The following is a 26,574-nucleotide window of genomic DNA, read 5'->3' as shown; positions in this document are numbered from 1 at the left end:
AAATTATTTGCACCTATGAATACACTTCCAGTCAAACACCAGTTTGAGCATTTTTTTCCTTGCACTTAAATAATTACTAACTAAAAGAAGATGATTAAGATCATTTATAAGCCATAAGTATTTTTAAAACATTTTGTTTGTTTTTATTTTTAAGCACCCAGGTTATGTTTGGTTTTCTAGGGGCTATTTATTATCAAAGTTTGAGTTATAACCAAAGTTAGTGTTACTAGTTACACACTATCGAGAACTAAGGGTATGTTTCTGAGCAATATGATCTTGACATTTCTGTGCAAAAATAGCCGAAAAAATTTGAGATGCTCAGACAAAATCTCCAAAGGTAACAGCCAGCAAGTAAATCGGGCCTAGGTTTCAAAAACAAATGTCTACTTTAACAGTTAATTTAGCCTCGACAGAGAAGCAATATTGATGACATTGTCAGTAAAAATACACAAATTTATTGTTTAACATTGGAAAAAAAAATACAAAAAGATGAAGGCATTCAAAAAGAAGCAGACTACCAAAAGACAAAAGAGAAATATGAAAAGAGCTCACCTTTGGGGAAAGGCTCCATAGCACTACTTGAAGGCATCTCATCATCTGATGATGGTGGTTTGCGTCTCTTGCATGTTGGTAGCTGCATTTCACCCCCCTCAGTTGGAGGAAGTGTCTCCTCTGCTGATGGTTCTATGGACCACAATCAAAATTCATCATCTTCAAAAAGATATATACCTTAGGTGAAAACTAACTAGACATTAAAGGACCTACTATAAATGTAAAATTGAGTTGACAAGTATTTTTGCTAGCTAACCAAAGAGTAAAGCCCTGTTATCTTAAAGCAAGAAAATAAGGTCAGTACATTGAGTCTTACACAGAAACTCTGGGGTGACAACACCCATGATGTTCTTCTCTTTTACTGCATTTATAAAGACATCAGTCCAATAGAGAATTAGTGACTGTTCACGCTGTGCAATCTGACAGAGCTCAAGCAGTTTTGCAAAGACAAATACGGTGAAATTGCAGCGAGGTGCATTTACTAAAAAACAAATTACATCAAACATGATTTCATTTATAATAGCAATAAAAGGGGAAACATCCATGGGAGTGAATGCTTTTCTTTATACTGTATATAATTTATGAAGGGCAGATTACGTTTGCTAATACTCTTGACCAGGCATCCAGTTCATTAAATTCAACTTGCATACTTTTTGATTAGTGGATTTTGTTATCATCAAAGGATATGCCAGAGAGTTTGAAAACACCTGGAATATTAGAATAAAGGATAACTAGTATTTTGACAGTAGTTTACTGACAAGATATACCATCAACAGTAGAAAAGTTTCCCTCCTCGACGCTTCCATTGTCTTCTTCGCTGTCCAGAGCTTTTTCTGTGGGAGGCAAACAAAGTATATACTACCAATGTGACCAAACCATCTGGTAAATACAGAAAAAAACAGTTAAATAAAATAACATACCATCTGGGTCTATCCCAATTTCATCCAAGTTCTTCCCATGATATTCAGCTAATCGTCCTTGCTCAAGTGCCATCAGAACTTTGCTGATCTTGGCAAGCTGAAGGGTTTTCTCAGGGAGCCGATAGAACTCTCGGTGGATTCTTATGTCATGGCCAAGAAAGTTGGCCAGCTGGTCCATCTCTGTGTTTGTCATGTTCAGCACTGTTGAAAGGGTTGCGGCATGCTTCCGCAGTCTGGTAGATGTCAGTGACTTGGGACACTTTGCCCCACATTCCTTTGCAAAACCACGAAGGCAGTCTGAACCTCGGAAATGTGTCATGGCTCCTGGTCTCGCAAACATATAACCATTGTCTTTTAGAACCCCACAAGCCTCTCTCTGCTCAACAAGGAGTTCCAACACACACAGCATTTTTGAAGTCAGAAGAACTGGGACTGGCCGACCACGTTTTCCCCTGATCACAATCCTTGAGAAGTGTCTGCAGAGTTTTTTTTCCACTTCAGAGAGGGCCCAGTCCACATCCTCGTGTGGATCAGTGGAGTCTCTTGTTAAAAACGCAGATAGGGGCATGCTTGCTACTTCTCCTTCCCTGCGACGGTTGAAGAGAATGATCTGGGCCAGACACACCTTTGCCAGCACAATCCAGGCTTTGGTAGAGGGACTTTCAGACAGGGATTTGTGCCACTCATCTTGCATTTGCCTGAGATAGGCATGCATTTTCTGGACATCCTCAGTAAAGGGCATGAGAGTGGGCACATTCCATTTTGCTTCTCTGATGTTCCTCAAAGCTGTAGCTGAGATCATCTCGTTCCACTTTTCCTCATGGACATCAAGAAACTCACTGGCATTCTTCACAAGCTCTTTGTTGTTTGAGATTAAACCCTGAGCTTTTAATAGTCTGCAAACTTTTACCAGGGCATTTCCAAGTTTAAGTGCTAGTGATGGAATCAAGAACCTGCTTGTGTCACTTTCAAACCCACATGTAAACTTGACGGCTTTGACAGTCTCCATGTAGTTCTTCGGATTGATGAGAGCCTCCATTGTTTTTAAGGTGGTGACTCTCCTTGCACTCTGAATCAGCCTACCCAGTTCTCGCATCTTCTCTCGCACATTCTGTTTGTTCTTGTCAGATGGGCCACCTTTATTTAACAAATGCTGCCCAATATCAATAATGACTCGATCATGTTGTATGATGTCAGTGATTGGGTCAGGATTCATGCCACTGATTACTTCCCACAGTTCTTTTTTAATGTGTGAAGGCACAGGTCCTGTGTATTTACACATAGACTGTACACGGTTCTTTCCTGGTTTGGGGGCGACTGACCCAGGTTTAAGTTTACAACTTCGCATGTGTCGCCACAGGACCTTTCTTGTGAAAAGTCCCTGACAATGTGCACAGTGCATGAAGTCCTTTCCCAGTGCCTCTACATTTCGTCGTTTTGATGCTACCAGTTCCCCCTTTCCTGTCTCCATAACAGCAGCATTGTGTGCAAAGTTTCCTTTGTTGCGAATATAATGGAGTTGTCTTTTTCTCTCGTTGGAACCCTTTGTAAAGCTTAGCGCTTTAGCAACATCAGGTTTCGATTTATGTGCACTCTCCAGATGCCTTGCCATCTTAGCATAAGGCTTAGAGCAGTACAAACAATAATGTCTTTTGTTGTACACTCTTTTCCCATCTTTTTTTTGGCATGCACTAACAACTATCGTGTCATTTATGTTTTGACTTGAACAGGGTTCTTCTTCTGCTCCAGTGGCTTCAGGTGGAAGGATCATGTTGTCTGGCATTGTGCTGTCAACTTGAGGGGGACTGTCAACTTCAGGGATACTCAGGGAGTTGGAGTCATCAAATATACTATCAATATAACTTATAAGCTTTTTTTTCGGTTGCAGCGGAGCATCATCTTCGGTGTCACTTCTGCTTGTAGTATCTGGGATGTATTCATCTTCACTCAATGAGGTAGAATCATACAGTTCACCAGAATCATCAAGATTTGTGTCTTTCATCTGAAAAAGGAAGTGAGAAATAGAGTCAACAACTGAACTGAAGATCAATAGATCAGTTATGAATGTCTTTTCCCCTTTAATTTAGAAGATTAAGTATATGTGACAATATGCTTCTTTTTGGTGTTAACATAATATCAAACTCTTCGACTGCACAGTGTAACACATTCATTATTCTTGATTTTTATCACTCTAATAAAAAACTTACGATGACACTTTTAGTCCGTCTAAGTCGGGGTACAAAAATCTCGTTATCCTTTTGATACGTCACCATCTGAAAAACAGAAAGATGAATAAATATATGAATATGTAGAATGAACAATGATTCAAACTACTTGAAGACATAAAATAGTAACTAATTTCTGCCTGGCCAGCCAAGCTGAGAGAGAGAGCGTGAGAGAGCAAAGGGAAACTGTTATTGTTCAGATTATACATATAATCAAAGAGTCAGAAAACCTTAGAGCAGGTGAAGATCTACAATAAGTAGGCTATCCCCCAGCCACTGACCTTCTACATACCTTACACTAAACCACTGAATGTACAGATTAACTCCAGGTATCAATCATATTTTACGAAACTTTATCCTTTCCATTAACTCACATGACACAAATACTAAAAGATACTCAAAATAAAAAGAAAAGTGATGCCGATGAAAGTACCTGTTGAGGTGTGCTGTTAAGACCATTGGCACCATCCATTTGAGTGTCTGACTGGGGGAAATGGTGGGGGTTGTCCACCTCTATGGTGTTAGATGTGATGCTGGACATCTGTGAAGACACATTTGATAATGAGACTTATGTTGAAGAAAAGTACAATATTTTCAAAATGTTAAATTTTAGTATAATACTGAATAATTTGCGTGAGACACACATCCTTGATTAAACAGGGGACCTTGTTCCTTGTGGGGACTAGCTGTATCTAAGTGTTTCGTGTTTACTCAAAACTTATTGAAAGTGTGCTGTGGGGACGTCGTAAGTGTTCAGAAGATACTCACAATTAAAGAGTCAGAAATCCTTAGAGCAGGCAAAGATCTACAATAAGTATCCCCCAGCCACTGACCTTCTACATACCTTACACTAAACCACTGAATGTACAGATTAACTCCAGGTATCAATCATATTTAACAGAACATTCTTCTCTCCTTTGATAAACATAACAGAAATCCTAAAAGATATTTATAATAAAAAGAACAATGACACAGATTAAAGTACCTGTTGAGGTGTGCTGTTGAGACCATTGGCACCATCCATTTGAGTGTCTGACTGGGGGAAATGGTGGGGGTTGTCATCCTCTATGGTGTTAGATGTGATGCTGGACATCTGTGAAGACACATTTGATAATGAGACTTATGTTGAAGAACAGGACAATATTTTCAAAATGTTAAATTTTAGTATAATACTGAATAATTTGCGTGAAACACACATCCTTGATTAAACAGGCTATGTGGGGACCTTTCACACTCCATGAGTAAAGTTCCTTGTGGGGACTAGCTGTATCTAAGTGTTTCGTGTTTACTCAAAAACTTATTGAAAGTGTGCTGTGGGGACGTCGTAAGTGTTCAGAAGATACTTACAATTAAAGAGTCAGAAAACCTTAGAGCAGGCAAAGATCTACAATAAGTATCCCCCAGCCACTGACCTTCTACATACCTTACACTAAACCACTGAATGAACAGTTTCACACTAGAAAACCATCATATTTAACAGAACATTCTTCTCTCCTTTGATAAACACAACAGAAATCCTAAAAGATATTTATAATAAAAAGAACAATGACACAGATTAAAGTACCTGTTGAGGTGTGCTGTTGAGACCATTGGCACCATCCATTTGAGTGTCTGACTGGGGGAAATGGTGGGGGTTGTCATCCTCTAGGGTGTTAGATGTGATGCTGGACATCTGTGAAGACACATTTGATAATGAGACTTATGTTGAAGAACAAGACAATATTTTCAAAATGTTCAATTTTAGTATAATACTGAATAATTTGCATAAGACACACATCCTTGATTAAACAGGCTTTGTGGGGACCTTTCACACTCCATGAGTAAAGTTCCTTGTGGGGACTAGCTGTGTCAAAGTGTTTCATGTTTACTCAAAAACTTATTGAAAGTGTGCTGTGGGGACGTCGTAAGTGTTCAGAAGATACTCAATATTTAAGAGTCAGAAAACCTTAGAGCAGGCGAAGATCTACAATAAGTATCCCCCAGCCACTGACCTTCTACATATCTTACACTAAACCACTGAATGTACAGATTCACACAAGAAAACCATCATATTTAACAGAACATTCTTCACTCCTTTGATAAACACAACAGAAATCCTAAAAGATATTTATAATAAAAAGAACAATGACACAGATTAAAGTACCTGTTGAGGGATGCTGTTGAGACCATTGGCACCATCCATTTGAGTGTCTGACTGGGGGAAATGGTGGGGGTTATCCACCTCTATGGTGTTAGATGTGATGCTGGACATCTGTGAAGACACATTTGATAATGAGACCTATGTTGAAGAACAGGACAATATTTTCAAAATGTTCAACTAAGTGAAAATTCCAAAAAATCAACATAAGAACACATCCTTGATTAAACAGGCTTTGTGGGGACCTTTCACACTCCATGATAAAGGTCCCTTGTGGTGACTAGCTGTATCTAAGTGTTTCATGTTTACTCAAAAACTTATTGAAAGTGTGCTGTGGGGACGTCGTAAGTGTTCAGAAGATACTCATAATTTAAGAGTCAGAAAACCTTAGAGCAGGTGAAGATCTACAATAAGTATCCCCCAGCCACTGACCTTCTACATACCTTACACTAAACCACTGAATGTACAGATTCACACTAGAAAACCATCATATTTAACAGAACATTCTTCTCTCCTTTGATAAACACAACAGAAATCCTAAAAGATATTTATAATAAAAAGAACAATGACACAGATTAAAGTACCTGTTGAGGTGTGCTTTTGAGACCAGTGGCACCATCCATTTGAGTGTCTGACTGGGGGAAATGGTAGGAGTTATCCACCTCTATGGTGTTAGATGTGATGCTGGACATCTGTGAAGACACATTTGATAATGAGACTTATGTTGAAGAACAGGACAATATTTTCAAAATGTTCAACTAAGTGAAAATTCCAAAAAATCAACATAAGAACACATCCTTGATTAAACAGGCTATGTGGGAACCTTTCACACTCCATGAGTAAAGTTCCTTGTGGGGATTAGCTGTATCTAAGTGTTTCGTGTTTACTCAAAAACTTATTGAAAGTGTGCTGTGGGGACGTCGTAAGTGTTCAGAAGATACTCAATATTTAAGAGTCAGAAAACCTTAGAGCAGGTGAAGATCTACCATCAATATCCCCCAGCCACTGACCTTCTACATACCTTACACTAAACCACTGAATGTACAGATTCCATTAGAAAACCATCATTTTTAACAGAACATTCTTCACTCCTTTGATAAACACAACAGAAATCCTTAAAGATATTTATATTAAAAAGAACAATGACACAGATTAAAGTACCTGTTGAGGTGTGCTGTTGAGACCATTGGCACCATCCATTTGAGTGTCTGACTGGGGGAAATGCTGGGAGTTATCCACCTCTATGGTGTTAGATGTGATGCTGGACATCTGTGAAGACACATTTGATAATGAGACTTATGTTGAAGAACAGGACAATATTTTCAAAATGTTAAATTTTAGTATAATACTGAATAATTTGCATGAGACACACATCCTTGATTAAACAGGCTTTGTGGGGACCTTTCACACTCCATGAGTAAAGTTCCTTGTGGGGACTAGCTGTATCTAAGTGTTTCGTGTTTACTCAAAAACTTATTGAAAGTGTGCTGTGGGGACGTCGTAAGTGTTCAGAAGATACTTACAATTAAAGAGTCAGAAAACCTTAGAGCAGGCAAAGATCTACAATAAGTATCCCCCAGCCACTGACCTTCTACATACCTTACACTAAACCACTGAATGAACAGTTTCACACTAGAAAACCATCATATTTAACAGAACATTCTTCTCTCCTTTGATAAACACAACAGAAATCCTAAAAGATATTTATAATAAAAAGAACAATGACACAGATTAAAGTACCTGTTGAGGTGTGCTGTTGAGACCATTGGCACCATCCATTTGAGTGTCTGACTGGGGGAAATGGTGGGGGTTGTCATCCTCTAGGGTGTTAGATGTGATGCTGGACATCTGTGAAGACACATTTGATAATGAGACTTATGTTGAAGAACAAGACAATATTTTCAAAATGTTCAATTTTAGTATAATACTGAATAATTTGCATAAGACACACATCCTTGATTAAACAGGCTTTGTGGGGACCTTTCACACTCCATGAGTAAAGTTCCTTGTGGGGACTAGCTGTGTCAAAGTGTTTCATGTTTACTCAAAAACTTATTGAAAGTGTGCTGTGGGGACGTCGTAAGTGTTCAGAAGATACTCAATATTTAAGAGTCAGAAAACCTTAGAGCAGGCGAAGATCTACAATAAGTATCCCCCAGCCACTGACCTTCTACATATCTTACACTAAACCACTGAATGTACAGATTCACACAAGAAAACCATCATATTTAACAGAACATTCTTCACTCCTTTGATAAACACAACAGAAATCCTAAAAGATATTTATAATAAAAAGAACAATGACACAGATTAAAGTACCTGTTGAGGGATGCTGTTGAGACCATTGGCACCATCCATTTGAGTGTCTGACTGGGGGAAATGGTGGGGGTTATCCACCTCTATGGTGTTAGATGTGATGCTGGACATCTGTGAAGACACATTTGATAATGAGACCTATGTTGAAGAACAGGACAATATTTTCAAAATGTTCAACTAAGTGAAAATTCCAAAAAATCAACATAAGAACACATCCTTGATTAAACAGGCTTTGTGGGGACCTTTCACACTCCATGATAAAGGTCCCTTGTGGTGACTAGCTGTATCTAAGTGTTTCGTGTTTACTCAAAAACTTATTGAAAGTGTGCTGTGGGGACGTCGTAAGTGTTCAGAAGATACTCATAATTTAAGAGTCAGAAAACCTTAGAGCAAGTGAAGATCTACAATAAGTATCCCCCAGCCACTGACCTTCTACATACCTTACACTAAACCACTGAATGTACAGATTCACACTAGAAAACCATCATATTTAACAGAACATTCTTCTCTCCTTTGATAAACACAACAGAAATCCTAAAAGATATTTATAATAAAAAGAACAATGACACAGATTAAAGTACCTGTTGAGGTGTGCTTTTGAGACCAGTGGCACCATCCATTTGAGTGTCTGACTGGGGGAAATGGTAGGAGTTATCCACCTCTATGGTGTTAGATGTGATGCTGGACATCTGTGAAGACACATTTGATAATGAGACTTATGTTGAAGAACAGGACAATATTTTCAAAATGTTCAACTAAGTGAAAATTCCAAAAAATCAACATAAGAACACATCCTTGATTAAACAGGCTATGTGGGAACCTTTCACACTCCATGAGTAAAGTTCCTTGTGGGGATTAGCTGTATCTAAGTGTTTCGTGTTTACTCAAAAACTTATTGAAAGTGTGCTGTGGGGACGTCGTAAGTGTTCAGAAGATACTCAATATTTAAGAGTCAGAAAACCTTAGAGCAGGTGAAGATCTACCATCAATATCCCCCAGCCACTGACCTTCTACATACCTTACACTAAACCACTGAATGTACAGATTCCATTAGAAAACCATCATTTTTAACAGAACATTCTTCACTCCTTTGATAAACACAACAGAAATCCTTAAAGATATTTATATTAAAAAGAACAATGACACAGATTAAAGTACCTGTTGAGGTGTGCTGTTGAGACCATTGGCACCATCCATTTGAGTGTCTGACTGGGGGAAATGCTGGGAGTTATCCACCTCTATGGTGTTAGATGTGATGCTGGACATCTGTGAAGACACATTTGATAATGAGACTTATGTTGAAGAACAGGACAATATTTTCAAAATGTTAAATTTTAGTATAATACTGAATAATTTGCATGAGACACACATCCTTGATTAAACAGGCTTTGTGGGGACCTTTCACACTCCATGAGTAAAGTTCCTTGTGGGGACTAGCTGTATCTAAGTGTTTCGTGTTTACTCAAAAACTTATTGAAAGTGTTCTGTGGGGACGTCGTAAGTGTTCAGAAGATACTCATAATTTAAGAGTCAGAAAACCTTAGAGCAGGCAAAGATCTACAATAAGTATCCCCCAGCCACTGACCTTCTACATACCTTACACTAAACCACTGAATGTACAGATTCACACTAGAAAACAATCATATTTAACAGAACATTCTTCTCTCCTTTGATAAACACAACAGAAATCCTAAAAGATATTTATAATAAAAAGAACAATGACACAGATTAAAGTACCTGTTGAGGTGTGCTTTTGAGACCAGTGGCACCATACATTTGAGTGTCTGACTGGGGGAAATGGTAGGAGTTATCCACCTCTATGGTGTTAGATGTGATGCTGGACATCTGTGAAGACACATTTGATAATGAGACTTATGTTGAAGAACAGGACAATATTTTCAAAATGTTCAACTAAGTGAAAATTCCAAAAAATCAACATAAGAACACATCCTTGATTAACAGGCTATGTGGGGACCTTTCACACTCCATGAGTAAAGTTCCTTGTGGGGACTAGATGTGTCTAAGTTCCTTCGTGTTAACTCAGAAATTATTGAAAGTGTGCTGTGGGGACATAATTACTGTTAAGAAGATACTCAATATTTAAGAGTCAGAAAACCTTAGAGCAGGTGAAGATCTACCATCAATATCCCCCAGCCACTGACCTTCTACATACCTTACACTAAACCACTGAATGTACAGATTCACACAAGAAAACCATCATATTTAACAGAACATTCTTCTCTCTTTGATGAACACAACAGAAATCCTAAAAGATATTTATAATAAAAAGAACAATGACACAGATTAAAGTACCTGTTGAGGTGTGCTTTTGAGACCATTGGCACCATCCATTTGAGTGTCTGACTGGGGGAAATGGTGGGGGTTGTCCACCTCTATGGTGTTAGATGTGATGCTGGACATCTGTGAAGACACATTTGATAATGAGACTTATGTTGAAGAACAGGACAATATTTTCAAAATGTTCAATTTTAGTATAATACTGAATAATTTGCATGAGACACACATCCTTGATTAAACAGGCTTTGTGGGGACCTTTCACACTCCATGAGTAAAGTTCCTTGTGGGGACTAGCTGTGTCAAAGTGTTTCATGTTTACTCAAAAACTTATTGAAAGTGTGCTGTGGGGACGTCGTAAGTGTTCAGAAGATACTCAATATTTAAGAGTCAGAAAACCTTAGAGCAGGCAAAGATCTACAATAAGTATCCCCCAGCCACTGACCTTCTACATACCTTACACTAAACCACTGAATGTACAGATTCACACTAGAAAACCATCATATTTAACAGAACATTCTTCACTCCTTTGATAAACACAACAGAAATCCTAAAAGATATTTATAATAAAAAGAACAATGACACAGATCAAAGTACCTGTTGAGGTGTGCTGTTGAGACCATTGGCACCATCCATTTGAGTGTTTGACTGGGGGAAATGGTGGGAGTGGTCCACCTCTTTGGTGTTAGATGTGATGCTGGACATCTGTGAAGACACATTTAATAATGAGACTTATTTTGAAGAACAGGACAATATTTTCAAAATGTTCAACTAAGTGAAAATTTCCCCAAAAATCAGCATGAGACACACATCCTTGATTAAACAGTCTTTGTGGGGACCTTTCACATTCCATGCTTCAGTTTCTTGTGGGGACTAGATGTGTCTAAGTGTTTCGTGTTTACTCAAAAACTTATTGAAAGTGTGCTGTGGGGACGTCGTAAGTGTTCAGAAGATACTCATAATTTAAGAGTCAGAAAACCTTAGAGCAGGCAAAGATCTACAATAAGTATCCCCCAGCCACTGACCTTCTACATACCTTACACTAAACCACTGAATGTACAGATTCACACTAGAAAACCATCATATTTAACAGAACATTCTTCTCTCTTTGATGAACACAACAAAATAACTAGAAAAAGATATTTATAATAAAAAGAACAATGACACAGATTAAAGTACCTGTTGAGGTGTGCTGTTGAGACCAGTGGCACCATCCATCTGAGTGTCTGACTGGGGGAAATGGTGGGAGTTGTCCACCTCTATGGTATTAGATGTGATGCTGGACATCTGTGAAGACACATTTAATAATGACACCTATGTTGAAGAAGAGGACAATATTTTCAAAATTTTCAACTAAGTGAAAATTTCCCTAAAAATCAGCATGAGACACACATCCTTGATTAAACAGGCTATGTGGGGACCTTTCACATTCCATGCTTCAGTTTCTGGTGGGGACTAGATGTGTCTAAGTTCCTTCGTGTTAACTCAGAAATTATTGAAAGTGTGCTGTGGGGACATCATTACTGTTAAGTAGATACTCATAATTAAAGAGTCAGAAAACCTTAGAGCAGGTGAAGATCTACCATAAATATCCCCCAGCCACTGACCTTCTAGATGCCTTACATTAAACTGCTGAATGTTCAGATTAACTTCAGATTTTCATTGTAGTCAACTTTATTTATTCTCTCCTTTGATAAACACAACAAAACACTAAACAAAGATACATAAAAACAACAAGTAGAGTGACAAATAAGACAGTACCTCTTGAAGTGCACTGTTCAGACCAGTGGCACCATCCATTTGAGTGTATGACTGGGGGAAATGGTGGGGATTGTCCAACTCTGTGGTGTTAGATGTGATGCTGGACATCTGTAAAGACACATTTGATAATGACACCTATGTTGAAGAACAGTACAATATTTTCTAAATGTTCAACTTAATGAAAATACTAAATGATCAACTTAAGACACACATTTAAGATCAAACAGGCTTTGTGGGGACATTTCACCCTACATGTGTAAAGTTCCATGTAGGGTATTGGTGTGTCTAAGTGCCTTAATGTAAACGTTTTTAGAGTGTGCTATGGGGACGTCGTTACGTTTTCTGATACAACTTATAATTAAAGGGTCAGAAAACCTCAGAGCAGGTAAAGACCTACCATAAATAACCCCAATCACTGACCTTCTACATACCCTACATTAACTGTTGAATGTACAGATTCACACCAGATAAACCATAATATATTACTTTACTTTCTCTTCCCCTATGATGAACACATCACAAATACTAATCAAAGATGCATATAAGAACAAGTAGAGTGACAAATATGACAGTACCTGTTGAGATGCACTGTTCAGACCAGTGGCACCATCCATCTGAGTGTACAATTGGGGAAAAGGGAGGGAGTTGTCCACCTCTGTTGTGTTAGATGTGATGCTGGACACCTGTAAAGACACATTTGATAATGACACTTATGTTGAAGAACAGTACAATATTTTCAAAATGTTCAACTCTACAAAAATACTCAAAAAATCAACATAAAACACACATCTTGTATGAACATGGATTTGTGTGGACCTATCACACTCCATGTGTAAAGTTCCTTGTGGGGACTAGATGTGTCTGATTGCCTCTGTGTTATTCAGAAACTTATTGAAAGTGTGCTATGGGGACATTATAAGTGTTCAGATTATACTTATAATTAAACAGTCAGAAAACCTTGGAGCCGGTGAAGATCTACTATAAATATCCCCTAGTCACTGACCTTCTAGATGCCTTACATTAAACTGCTGAAAGTTCAGATTCACACCCGATTATCATCATATTCAACAGAACTTTCTTCTCTTCTTTGATAAAAAACAACAGAAATCCTAAAAGATATTTATAATAAAAAGAAAAATGACACAGATGAAAGTACCTGTTGAGGTGTGCTGTTGAGACCAGTGGCACCATCCATCGTAGTTTCTGACTGGGGGAAATGGTGGGAGTTGTCCACCTCTGTGGTGTTAGATGTGATGCTGGACATCTGTGAAGACACATTTGATAATGACAGCAATTTCTCAGAACAGGACAGTTTATTTAGGTATGTTCAATTTAAAGTAAACACTGAATAATCTACATATGATACTCATTCTTTATAAAATATGACATACTTGTGTTCTCCAGGGGCAGTCATCGCCTCCATAGTCATAGGTTATTTCTTCTCCCTCTTTTATGTCGTTCAGTGCAAACAAACAAAGGTGTGGGTTTCCATTCACCTCAATTTTTTTCATCTTACAGTTCGGAGACCTGTGTTCATCATTGACTAGCCGCCCAAATGTTCCATCTTCTCTTGATGCATCAATACTTAAGAAAATGGAAACATTATACAAGGGGGAAAAGCAATGTCACAATAAATCACCACCATCTCAACACCTTACATTGATAGTGTAGCATAGAACATTGTACAGTCTTACCACCATGTTTCTCCTCTCCATCGAAATGCAAACATGAAGGCCAGACATGATGGTGCGTACAGTTTTCTTCTGCTCTGATATTGTGAATCAGTTATCCTATCTCCTCTATACTCAACAACAAATTCTCCTTTGGAAATTGGAGACTTTGCAAATATACCACGCCCTGAAAAGACAGCAAAATTATCTTCAACAGACCAGCAACACCTATCAATGCTTCATAGTGGTCTAAACCTTAACAGATTGTAGCTGATTTGAGAAAAGCTGCAATCCACCGCCTATTTAGTTTATCCTTACATTTTGCATTAGATGCTCATCAGATAATGATTGTATATAGTGGGCATTATCAAAGAGTAAATCACATTGTCTTACCTTTCACTGCATTGATATATTTCACCTCTAGTTTGTATATCTTGTCACATCCTGAGGTGACATGATAACTGGCATCTTTGAGCGGGCTGATCCGTGGTGGCATTTCAAACTGCAGATAAATTTTAAATTTTCATTTCATTCATATACAGTTTGAGGTCATTGAAGGTGTTAACTCTATGAACAGAAGCTAGTTTGACATGAAAATTTAACACAATTCAAACTAATTACAATTTCGACATTCATTTTTTAATCTAGTTTTAGCCCTGGTCTTAAACCAATAACCCTTATTCAGTACAGGGTCAGCTTTTCTATGTGGAAGGATGGTATTGGTATTGTAATGAGTATTGCTGAAGGATATGTTGTCCAACTGGAAAAAAAAAAAACAAAAAAAAAAACACCAACAGCAAACAAAAAGAACAATTAAAAGCAGGTATACTTTGAACTATGATTAGTCACCCAGACTGAGAATAATTTAAATTAAGGAAATTATTAGTTATCAGACACGTAATATTTCTTGTGTAATGAGGTTTTCTGCTGAATTTAAAATCATAGCTCACTCACACCTTTAATCAATCAGCAGTAAAGTGACCACACATGACCTTCTCCTAGATCGCCTTTGGTAGTTATTTTGCTCATTTGGCCCTTTGGTCCATTACTTACTCTATTAAACGATCTTACTATCATTTTAAAGAAGAAAACATAATTTCTTGATTTAGCACAAACTTGCTAGAGCTAAAATAACATTACAAACTCCTTTTTACCACATCTAATTTTCTACACCTACCCGATGAGAGCAATCACTGAGATTAAAACAATTGAGTGATTAAAAAAAAAATTATATTCAATTTCTTTACACAAAATTGTATGCAGCTCTAAGTGAAAATGTATCAAAATATATTTATTTCATACAAACGTGCTTACCTTGTGTTTCTGCGTCCACCGGGTGCCTTTTCACACTGAAAATGACTTTAACACCTAAAATGATCTTGGCGTCAAAATCCTTCCTAATGGGGACCAGGAAGTGGGTGGTACCCAACCATATTTGGAATATGTGTGTGTGAAGAGACGGGTGCACTACCAGTCAGAAATAAAAGGGGGAGCTCCTGAGCACACCACATACACTCACACACTGACTGCTAAACATGTTTTCTGGGCCAAGTAAAAAAACCACACAGGCAACATCAGAATAGCTCCTGCATACATTTTAAAAGGGTTTCCCGTATGGGGACGTGATTTTTTGTCCCCATAACGCAACACGTCCCCATGAGGTGACTGTGTAAACACTCTTTTGTCCCCATAATGTGATGAATACCAGAACACACACACACACACACACACACACTCTCACACTCACGCCATCCTGTATGTCCTCTGTTTCTCTGTGTTCACTTGAAATGGCTGATTCAATAAAACATCACCTTGATGTTTCTATCGACGTAAAGTTGCCCTTGACTCTTAAAACCTCTGTTTAATACATCGATGTGTTTTCTGTAAGTGTTACCAGCTCCAAGGAGCCGGCACTCAACTCAGCCCTATTCAGGTGAATAGAGGAAAGGGCTCTAAGGTGGAGTAATGACTCTTAGCAGCCATATTGGAGACTTGACCTATGGGTCAGCTGTTGGCGTCAACAGCAGGCTGTGGTTTGTTACTTCTGTCTGTACACATGTGTTATTTGTTCTTTTTAGTAATTATTTGTAGACAAGACACAGTGTGTCCGCCTGTCAGTCAAGTCAGCCAAGCTCTTGCTTGGTTGAAACTTGTTGACAGACGAATAAGGTACTCACATTAAAACCAGTTTTTGAACTGAGGCTGTTTTTCGTGCTAAGACTAGCTTTTTAGGCCGAGTATGAGCTCACTGTAGAGTGGTTTCCAGAGTTTCTGCAGATTGTCTTTGATCTGCAGATTTGAGCACCTCCAAACAGGCTTCATACTTTAATTGGATGTTAAGACTTGAGTTGAATCCAAAAGGTTCAAATTCTTCTCTTTGTTTTAATTTGTAATGTGTTTAATTAGTGTAATTAGTGTAAATCTGTTGTTAGCTAAATGTTTAGATTGAAGAGTGTGTGTGTTTGTGTGTTGGACCACATAGTGAGCTGTTTACTTCCTGGATGCTTTCTAAATTGCATATTTTTTTATGAGTTCTGCCACTCTGTTGTTTTTATTTAGAGAAACAGAAGCTCAGGGTGTCATTTGAACCCTGTTTGCAACATGAACAAAGCACAACCCATGATAATTTTACTGGTTTTAAGAAATACAAACTCTGTTTCCTCCTTACTATGGTTAAGCCAGGCCTACTTCAGCACTGTTTCATCTTAAAATCTATCTTAGTATCTGTGAATTTGATCAGACATTTTTTCTAGCTCTCACTGCACAACTGATATCTCTCTATTCCTGATCTGTGCCTTTAATCTTACAAAATCATGGCCAATGGACTGAAAGAGGCAACATCTTCAGATCTTCAGATTTTTATCCTAACAACATGCAAATTTCTTTCGACTTGCATTACGCTGAATCATTGTGCAATTTGAGATGATAGCTGCTTTATTCAAAGATACACAACTGTTAATGGCGTCCCACCTCTTCTTTTCCTCACACAGAATTATTTTCCTCATAAATCTATAGCTGTGTGAGGCGAGACTGGACAATACTACACAGACCATAAACAAAACCAGACTGCTTCTGACACCAAGAAGCCTGTTTTTGCAGGCTGATTTTACATTCTCATACAGATGTACAGTCATACAGTGCTTATGCTGTGATGGTAGTGACTACTTATGTGTAAAAAAAACCCTCAGTGAAGGTTAAATAGTGATGCTTACTTATGGTTTTGCCTCAGAGTCTCAAAGGTGATGATATAATGATCGCTGTTCTTTTTGTGAAAACACGATGCTCTCTGTTGCTGTGGTGAATCTAAATAGATAGAGCCAGGACTGGCTGTGACAAAGCTGACTCACATGCAGAAAAAAAAAACAGAGGATGTTCTCTGTGTATTCTGCTGATCTTGTTTGCAGTTAGAGACGCGTTCAGCAACACCCTGATGTCTGTGAGAGAGCCAGAGAGCTGATGAAAGACAGAGGAACCCTGCTTTATTGATCCCATTGATTCACCTCATACCTTTAAAGAAAAGCCAACCCCCCTCACACACACACACACACACACACACACACACACACACGCACACGCACACGCACACACACACACACACACACACACACACACACACACACACACACACACACACACACAGCTCGCTCTCACCCCTCCTCAAACCGGTAAACCCCTTTTGAATAATATAATTGCACGTTTGATCCTCACTGTAACCTGGACCAGAGGAAAAACGCCTGATTGAATCACTCAAGCGTGCTCTTTTCTTCACTGACAGCAGACTATGTGTGTGTGTGTGTGTGTATGTGTGTGTGTGTGTGTGTATGTGTGTGTGTGTGTGTGTGTGTGTGTGTGTGTGTGTGTGTGTGTGTGTGTGTGTGTGTGTGGGTGGGAGGGTGCAGGTAGTTCCTTTTGATTGTTCTCCTTTTTTTGCACATGAATGTCTGCACTTTTTTCTATTTTTCAAACCTTTGTCTGGGCTGAACTGCTCCCGAGCTGCTTTTCATGGAGCTCCAGTGAGCAGGAGGGAAGGTGAACATTTGATTTTTGTGTAACGTGGTTGAAAATAACATTTCAATCACTGATTTGTTGACCTTTTTGACACTTTTGACCTTTCCATATCAGAACAGTCCGTCTTCCCCCCCTTTTGCAAAATCAGAAATATAACTCTAACAGAGCCACAGTATTCAGACCATTTTTGAAACCCATGTTGGGTTCTTGAATTTCTTCTCATGTGAACAGGAAAAAGTAATATGGCTCTTCATTTCCCCTGTGACAATCCTCATTGTCACCTTTGTCTGCTAGTCAAAGACTGAAAATGTCTGTGAGCCTCTCAGTGGTTGGATGCAGTGCCAACTAGGTGACAAGCCAGATCTGAACTTTTGTTAGCATGCTTGAAGAAAACCTGAAACCATTTTTCCTTCTTGTGGACTCCCCAGCTTTGTCGTTTCTTTAATGCTTTCACAGTTTAATTTTTTTAACTACCACCATGTTGTCTTGAGGCTGGTGACACCTTGGAAAGGCTAAACAGTTAATGCTGGCTCTCAGCTACCAATCAACAAACCAAAATTTAATAGACAAAAGTATGTAGAGAGGTGTTAGAATGGAGGGAGCAAAAGCAAAAAAAGCAATAAAGGGCTTACTCATAACAGGTTAAACTTGATGCTAAGAGCTAAGAGGACGTGAAGAGAACAGTAAGATGAAATAAAAAAAAATAAAAGAAAGTAAGGGCAAACACATGAAGAACAGTGTATGCTCCAGCTCCCCCTACTCCTCAAGTGCAACCAGGGGACGAGCAGAGGGAAGAGAAAGCAAAAGGAATAGAGATGTTGGTAAAACGACAGGAGAGGCAGTGCCAGTTCGAGACGTTTGTTCTGGGCTGGGGCTTGCCAAGACAGTGCTTGTACAATAAAAAAAAATGTATAGAGAGTCATTGCAATCTGGGAGCAAAGAAAGGTAGAGCGTGAAGCCTTGGGGATGCGTACCTATAATTTTCTTTTTTTAACATTTTTTATTTCTTAATATATTAACTTGCAATGCTGTGTTCATGTATACAAAATTGCCTACTCTTCCACTCCCTCAGAGTCACAAGGATGTGTTAAGGCAAAGATATCAAACTTTCTTGGCCTTTTACCTCCATTCGATGGCAATTTGAGCCAAATACCCCCTTGTATGGCTGAGAAAGATTTTTTGAAAAATAATACAAGAAAATAACATTTGTATGCTTGTGGTTTTACAGTCAAAGTAACACTGAAGTGAAAGATGGCACAAATCACATACTTTTGTGGTGCAATATTTTTCAGAATTAATTAAAGATGGAGGCAACTAGTACATTTGATGACCCAAGGAGCATACCGATTTGTTCTCTTAAAAAAGAAGCATCAAGATGTTACAAAAATTAAATCACATTTCCTGTTTTAGTGCATTCCTTTTTTACAGATATGATCATTCATAGACATGAAAATTAGATGACTGACTGCCTTAGATCCACTGACTTATTTCTGCTGCTTTGGTTCAAACCTCCTAACAAACTCCCCAATCTCCTCATAATTAGAGGGTTGATGGGTCTTCATCCTACTCAACAAACCCTAACTTTTCATCTTTGCTGTCCAGCTTCTGCTAGGCAGACTCTGTGTATCAATGCTTTTTCCTTTCATATGCCTGCTTCACTGAGCTCTGTCAGGGCACCTTAAAATCCATCAAAATTAAAGCTCAAAAACAGATTTTACTCAACCTATTAGCATGTTATCAGACCTAGACAGTTTATTTTTGTCTGCCAAAGATCATCCAGTAAATAGAGAAGTTCAATGTCCAAGAACATAAAGTTTAGACTTTGAATTGAGAGAAGCAAAAATGTGCTATCTACATATATACAAAAACATGTTGGTGCCTCCTTTAAAATAATGCTCCAGGAACACAGATAAAAGTCAAATGGGTGCAGTTTTAAAAGTCTCTCAGAAAATTCTCTTTGTAACACAGAAACATCTACCTACACACAGGCTGACACTGATATTTTTTTCAAAAAACCCAGCAGTGTGTGTTCATGGCTAAATACTTTACATATTTACAGATCAATAGTGCCACCTGTCAGTGACTGACTGCATTACAACCACACAGTCTGACTCCTCACAGCTCAGGGGATTAACATGAGTTCTTTGTAACATTTCATTTAATTACAGAGAGAACAAAAGGAAAAGAATCCTCCACCCCCTCTTTTTAATTTTTTGCTGTAAGACACAACAGGGACGTTTGTGTTTGAGTCATTCAGTCCAAGAACGACAGGACGCACAGCTTCAACGGCTCTGAAGAGACTTGATCATCTATCATGAAACAAAGAGAGGGAGCAGGGGAGAAACAACAAGCTGTGAGGAGAAAGAGGAGTGTGTGTGTGTGTGTGTGTGTGTGTGGGGGGGCAGTGTTCTATCTCCTTATGTAATAGTTTGTGCCCATACTGCGTCATTAACCTGTTTTACACTGAGCAGCGGGACACTGCATACTTAATTCAGAGAGGTAATTAAAACAAACGCACCCAGACCATCTCCTACTTCATATTGACTGACTTCAAAGCACACATATCCAATGCTAGGTGTGCTATTACTACTTTTGTTGTTAAAATGTGAATTAATCTACGTTTTGGAGTTGGCTTCTTACTCTGACTCTTAATCTGAGGTTTTGTACTTTTGATACGATTATGTCACTTGTCTTGTTATCATGGACTAAGCTGGAAAAACTCACACAGGCACACAGTACAGAGAGAGTGCAGGGAGAGCATGTAAACAAATGTTGGATGTCCACAGGTCAACAAAGCATTCTGTTTGTTCTATTCACTAACACTAACACATCTGTCTTCTGCTTCTGTCTTCCACCACTTTCTCTCAGCATGCAAACGGAAGGAGCAGGACGGGGGGAAGGACCGCAACAACACGCCAAAGAAGTCGCGGCTGGTTTTCACCGACCTGCAGCGGCGCACCCTGCTGGCCATCTTCAAGGAGAACAAGCGACCGTCCAAGGAGATGCAGCTCACCATCTCGCAGCAGCTTGGCCTTGAACTCACCACCGTCAGCAACTTCTTCATGAACGCCCGCCGCCGGAGCCTCGACAAATGGACAGATGATGGAGTCAGCCCCGGTGGCCAATCTTCGGCGTCCAGCACTTGTACCAAAGCGTGATAAAAGATGAGGGAGGAAGGGGGAGTGACAGGGAGGGGAGGGGGCTTGGGCGGGGATCCAGGGAGGGGTGGAGGGGTTGAGGGAGTGGGTCGAGGTTTTGTCCGGTCAAAGTGACGAGGAAAACCAAACTTTTTACATTTTTTTCTTTGTCTGTTTGTTTTTATTGAGGGTGACAAACTGAGAGAGGGGCTGCTCACTGGAACGACTTGTTTGTAGCCTAACCGCCTTTTGCAAATTCATCATACATCCATAAAGAAGCCAAAGGGTAAAGTCATCAAACATAGAAACCACTGGAGTAAACAAAAACTCTCACTGCAGACACACTAGCCCAAATACCAAAGACTAGAAGACAAAGTGTGTTTTCTATTATGCAATATAAGCTAGGAACCAACCAACCAAACAAACAAACAAGAATCTACTGAAAGCTTTCAGGACATGTTTAAAGCTTTGGGATGAAAAGAAAAAACTCCTTTGGTAGTATTTTAACCATCAATCTCCAAAGATGGCAATGGCACAACTATTTGGTGCATCCAGAGGTCAGATTTTGGAAAGTGCTGAGCCAAATTCAAGCCGTTGATGGGCATGAATCTGGCTGCGCAGTCTCTGATTTCAATTGTAAGGTTTGCAAAACTTTTCGGGGAAAACAAAAATCCAAGACTTGGTTTCCAAGTACTTTATTATCAGTTCTAAAATGAAAACGTGTACCTGAAGTCAGCTGCTGGAGTTTAAAGTGAATGCTCCAGTTAGTTGATTAGTTTATTATGATCAAACCTCAAACACTCTGTTTTAAGAAACAATAACATTCAGTCAAACAGATTCTTAAACTTGGGAAAATATGCAAGCACAAACACACGAATACAGGAACATTTTCCAAGGCACATACAGCTTTCCTCATAATTTGAGCCAACATGCAGAGTCTCAAGCTTGCCCTGCAAACTGAGCGGTGTATGAGTTTGTGATATATGAACATATACAACATGTGAGCACAATCTTGAAGCACATTTTCTTTGCAATAGAACCGGGGCTCCCTGCCAAGCCGAGTGGACTTCACATCTTAGAAAAACTCAGGATACCATTTTTCTAAGCAGTGGCTGAGATCCATTCAGCATCTGTTTTAACACACACACACTGAAGTATGAATGAACACACGCGTTGTTGTAGACAAGATAATACATCTGCTTTACATACACACACACATACACACTCTCGAGGAGAGTGAAAGAGTCATTTACTGAGTGAATCCCCAATGTTCACCCTGAACAAAACATTTTCAGCCAAATCAAAGTTAAGCTCCAAGTCGACCCTGGCTTCATCCACCCATGCGTTGGTTATTTTAAGGTAACTCATACACCAGGGTAGCAGCTTCCACTGAGCATCTAGGCTTTAGCACAATCCTTGTTTTCAGTCCATAAATCAACAATACTTTAAAAAGTGGTGATGTGTGATGATGGGCTGACAAACTGGTTTTCAACAATTTACACCAAATCTTTGATTAACTGTCAGTATTTTCCAATTGTAAGGTATCTTTACTAACATGCATCACTTCATGAAAATGCAATACCAGTTTGACGGCTCAGTTTGCTCATCATGCCACATTAAAAAAGAAAGGAGTTTACACCTGTTCAAGAGAGACCAGATCCAGTGAAATCTACAAAGGGGTGAGATGGAATGAAGTCTTTTGTTATTGAAATTTATTCAAAATTAAAAAGTTGTGCAAGCATCCAAACTTGATTCCTCACATCACCAAAGCATAATCTTTGAAAACTAGTCAAATCTTGCAGCACTCAAACTCAGAGTTTGTGCTTAAATTTAAGATGTGACATAATTCTCAGTTGCACAGGACTTAAAAAAAACATGTTTCCAGGTGTAAATCCATCTATAGAGCACAGATGCTTTTTGGAAGCCTCAAGCTGCCAGCAAAAACCACAACCCAGAAAATCGTACCGACCACACTGAGTGGCAGACACAACAGCAGAACCAGTCAACCGTCTGAACCCTCGGAGGTCGAACTGTCCGGGCGAATCAGGGCCTTTGTAATAGTTTAAGAGGACAATCTAAAGACGATGCCTGGCAGGTCCGTCTCTTTCAGAGGGTCAGCGGTCTGGAAAACAATAAGACAGGGACAAACACTGCAAACAAACAAATCCTTACAGTCAGACTGTGTATATTCAGACCATTAAAAACTGCTGAAGATAAAACTTGACATTATTTCTTTGCAGCATAGGAGAGTTGGATGCTTGGTAGAAACCAGTGAGGACAGACAGATGGACTCTTCTTGTCTCTCTGCCTATCTTTGTAACTTAAAGTACATCAAGCACCCTCCGCTGCCAAATCCCACTACACCCATCAGTTAAAGTTTCACACACTCACGCTGTACAGCCTGATGTAAATACTGAGAACACCTCAACCACCACCACCTCCTTCTCTGTCTTATAGGCTTCACCTTCCGCAATCACCTCATCAATCATCTCTCACTCAAGCTATTGAACCAAAAAAGAAACAAAACCAAAGGAAAGGCGTCAGTCAGCAGCCCCTGCTCCTTAGAAACCCCAGGCTGTGTCCCGGCCTGGTTAGAGGCAAGCCAAAGGCTTTAAGAACGATTTAACATAAAAATGGACACTTGAGACTTTTTCTATTTATTGACAAATCGAAACCAAAGAAAACCTTTTTCTGCACCTAACTGTTCCAACAAACAGAAAAAAACTAACTGAAGATGGAAGAGTATTATTACCAAAAAGAAAAAAAAAATCAAAAAAAGAGTGGTGACGACGTCGAGGATAGAGGATGACGTTTTCGACGAGGAGATGGAGGGAGAATAGAAAGACGGATGACATCATGGGAGTGGTGAAGAAGTAGCTTTATTCTGCCTGATGTTGCATCTGGCCATCTTTAAGGGAAGCAAGTTTGGGACTGAAAAGGGTAAAACCACCGCGGGAAGGAGGGAAGGAACCAACGGAGGATGCCGTCGCCAATTTTCTTCCCTCCGGCCCCAAAATAAGGCAGAACATTAATGTGTCTCTCACGGTTGAAGAGTGTCTTTAACGTGTGCCTATGCAGTTTTTCAAAGTAAAAATGGTTAAAAGAACAACAGAAACCTCATCAGCTAACAAACCAAAGATTCACCGTTAACTCCAGTAGCAGTTCTCCTCCCCCCTAAAGGCAAAATTCTGCTTTCACAAACCATTATTCTACACCTGATTTTAGAAAGTTCAGCATGCTGACCAATCAAATTTTGATTTTTAAACTTGTGGTATCTGTTTCCTCCTGACCTCTACCTTCTAGGATAGCCCCCATTTAACATAAGTCTTATTGGTAACTACCTTAAATCTGCCACAGCACGCTAACTGACATCTGCTGTTTGTTTTATGGCATCCCTCCAGCATGGCAGCCATCATAACTGTAAGTTCATCACTCACGCAGTTATTATCCCACTTTGAAAATGATGACTAAAAAGTGAAAGAAGACTCCAAGAATGCTGCTGTACCTATGCTTTTTTGCCATTTGTTGTCCTCCCTGCCATAAGTCATGCCCTGCTCCACAGGACAAAGTCTACCTCCAACAATCTCCAGCAGTACTAGCAAAAGCTGCCAGACAACAGCGCAGGGATTGTTTTATTTTTCATGTCTTAACAGATCCAAGCTGGAAGCAGCTTTGTGCGTTAGCGCCAAGAAATGCCAAATGCTTCCATCTTCCATTTTTTTCTTCCACCCAGTTTTGGGATGAAAACAAGCCACTCTTGTTTTTTACGCTGGCTGTAGTCTGGTGCGCTTACTACTGTGGGGATAGTGACAAAGAAATGCTATGTGAAACGTACAGTGCATACCAAAGATTTTTTGCTGTACAAACAGTAGCACACTGACACCTTTTTCTTTAGTCATACCCCTCTCGATCCATTTTACTTTGAGCTGGTTTCAGTGTTGTCAAACCCACAGACTCTAAGTTTTATTTACAGGCAGCATTTCAAGGGAGTAGCTAAACTAACAGAAGCTTTAGATACATTTAAAATAAACTTCTGTTGAACAAATCTAAGAAAGGACAAATATCTGTTGCATTTTTAACTTGAATTAGTGTTATAAAGACAAGTGATGGTTGGATTGACTATGTCTGGATGAAAATCTGAAAAGCTAGATATGTAGCTAACTAACACACCTGCTAGCTATGCTTAAAGAGCGACATATTTCAAAGCTTCACTTTTTATTGCCCTGCTGGAGGAGGAGCCTCACAATGACAGTATTGCTAACTGTCCATAGCTAACACACCCACGTTGGCTTGTTCTTTGGGGGGGAGGGACCACACTGCTGCTACATTTATACAACAACAATAAATGAAACGAAACCAAAAATGCTACACCTGCTGAGAGAAACTGCTAAATATCGGTCAAATAGCTTTATTCTGAGTTCTCTCTCTTTTCTGTATGTAAAGCTTCTAGTCCAAAGAAATCTTCCGCCCACCTGACCCTTCCATCCTACTGACCATGCCCAATGGAGGGGCGTGGTTCTGGCTCAGGGGGGTGGCGGCCATTTTCCATTCCCACTTGCAGTTCTGTCTGGATGTAACACAGGCTAAACCTGCCGAACCAAAAAAGAAAATATGGGTACGAAACCAAAAACTGTTGCAAAGCGGTTTTCATTGCTTGTTTGTTTTTACGTTCTTAAAATTATTTGCCAATACTTATGTGTCTACTATTACTACTGTGTTCCTGCTAGGTTTTTGCAATATGTGATTTTTTTTATTTAATGTGATTTATGTTTTCTTTTAATTTGTGAATTAATTTAAGCGAACAAATTTTGTTGCCAAATCTCCCACTGAACCCTTTTACCCTTGATGATGATTAGCTTTGCCAAAGTTTACATTGTTTGTTCCCTTTTCTTTTGTTCAATGCTGTATTTATTTATGAGGTGTTTTAGAACACACTAGTTTTGTACTCAATAATAATTTAATGTTATTTAATTAGATGTAATTGTTTTTGATGAATATTTATGAGTATTTAAGAATGTTAGTTGCATCAAAGATGCAGTGCTTATGCCAGGCCTGTTAATTTATTCTTAGTTAGCTTTACTTTAAAAAGCAAATGAACTGTTGTTTTAAGAATGTTTAGATTTAATGACAGAACAAAGTAGGAATGAGAGATTAGACTACTAGTACTTCTGAATGTCAACACTTACTCTCACTCTTTAGCCAATCTAGTTTTTGTCCTGGTTAAAAAAAGATTTCCTTTTTCGAAAATGAAAACAATCTCTTTGACAAAAATAGCCGACCAAATGATGAGCACTGCATCTGAATTTCTTTTCTTCTTCATGGTTTTATGGCAGATTTATCGGTTGCTTTGTCTTTAATTTGTTTGCATCCCACTGACCATTGTTGAACAAGCAATGAATTTCAGACAGATGTTCTAGTGACACTTGATCAGGTGATGTAAGGGCCACACGCTGATAGAAAAAAAACTGACTCACCAAAGATAACTGGAATCCTTGAGAGGCCAATAAACGAGTGTATTTACATCCACGCAGCTTCTACCCTGGTTAAGGTCTT

At 39.0% G+C, this 26,574-nt stretch overlaps 1 protein-coding gene across 1 annotated transcript in view; it reads left to right on the top strand.

The window, feature by feature from the left end:
- onecut2 (one cut homeobox 2) overlaps window positions 1-21,042 on the top strand; it is a 49,760-nt gene extending 28,718 nt beyond the window's left edge. The window contains exon 2 of the mRNA XM_074689820.1: window positions 20,753-21,042. Coding sequence (XP_074545921.1) covers window positions 20,753-21,042 — 290 coding nt within the window. The remainder of the gene's footprint in view (window positions 1-20,752) is intronic.
- Window positions 21,043-26,574: the final 5,532 nt, after the last annotated feature.

This window comes from Halichoeres trimaculatus, unplaced genomic scaffold, assembly GCF_033239565.1.
Source record: "Halichoeres trimaculatus isolate MK-OKI-2021-1 unplaced genomic scaffold, fHalTri1.1 fHalTri1_scaffold_16, whole genome shotgun sequence".
Lineage (NCBI taxonomy): Eukaryota > Metazoa > Chordata > Actinopteri > Labriformes > Labridae > Halichoeres > Halichoeres trimaculatus.
The sequence above is the reverse complement of the archived record's forward strand: the minus strand, read 5'-3'. Positions and strand labels throughout refer to the sequence as shown.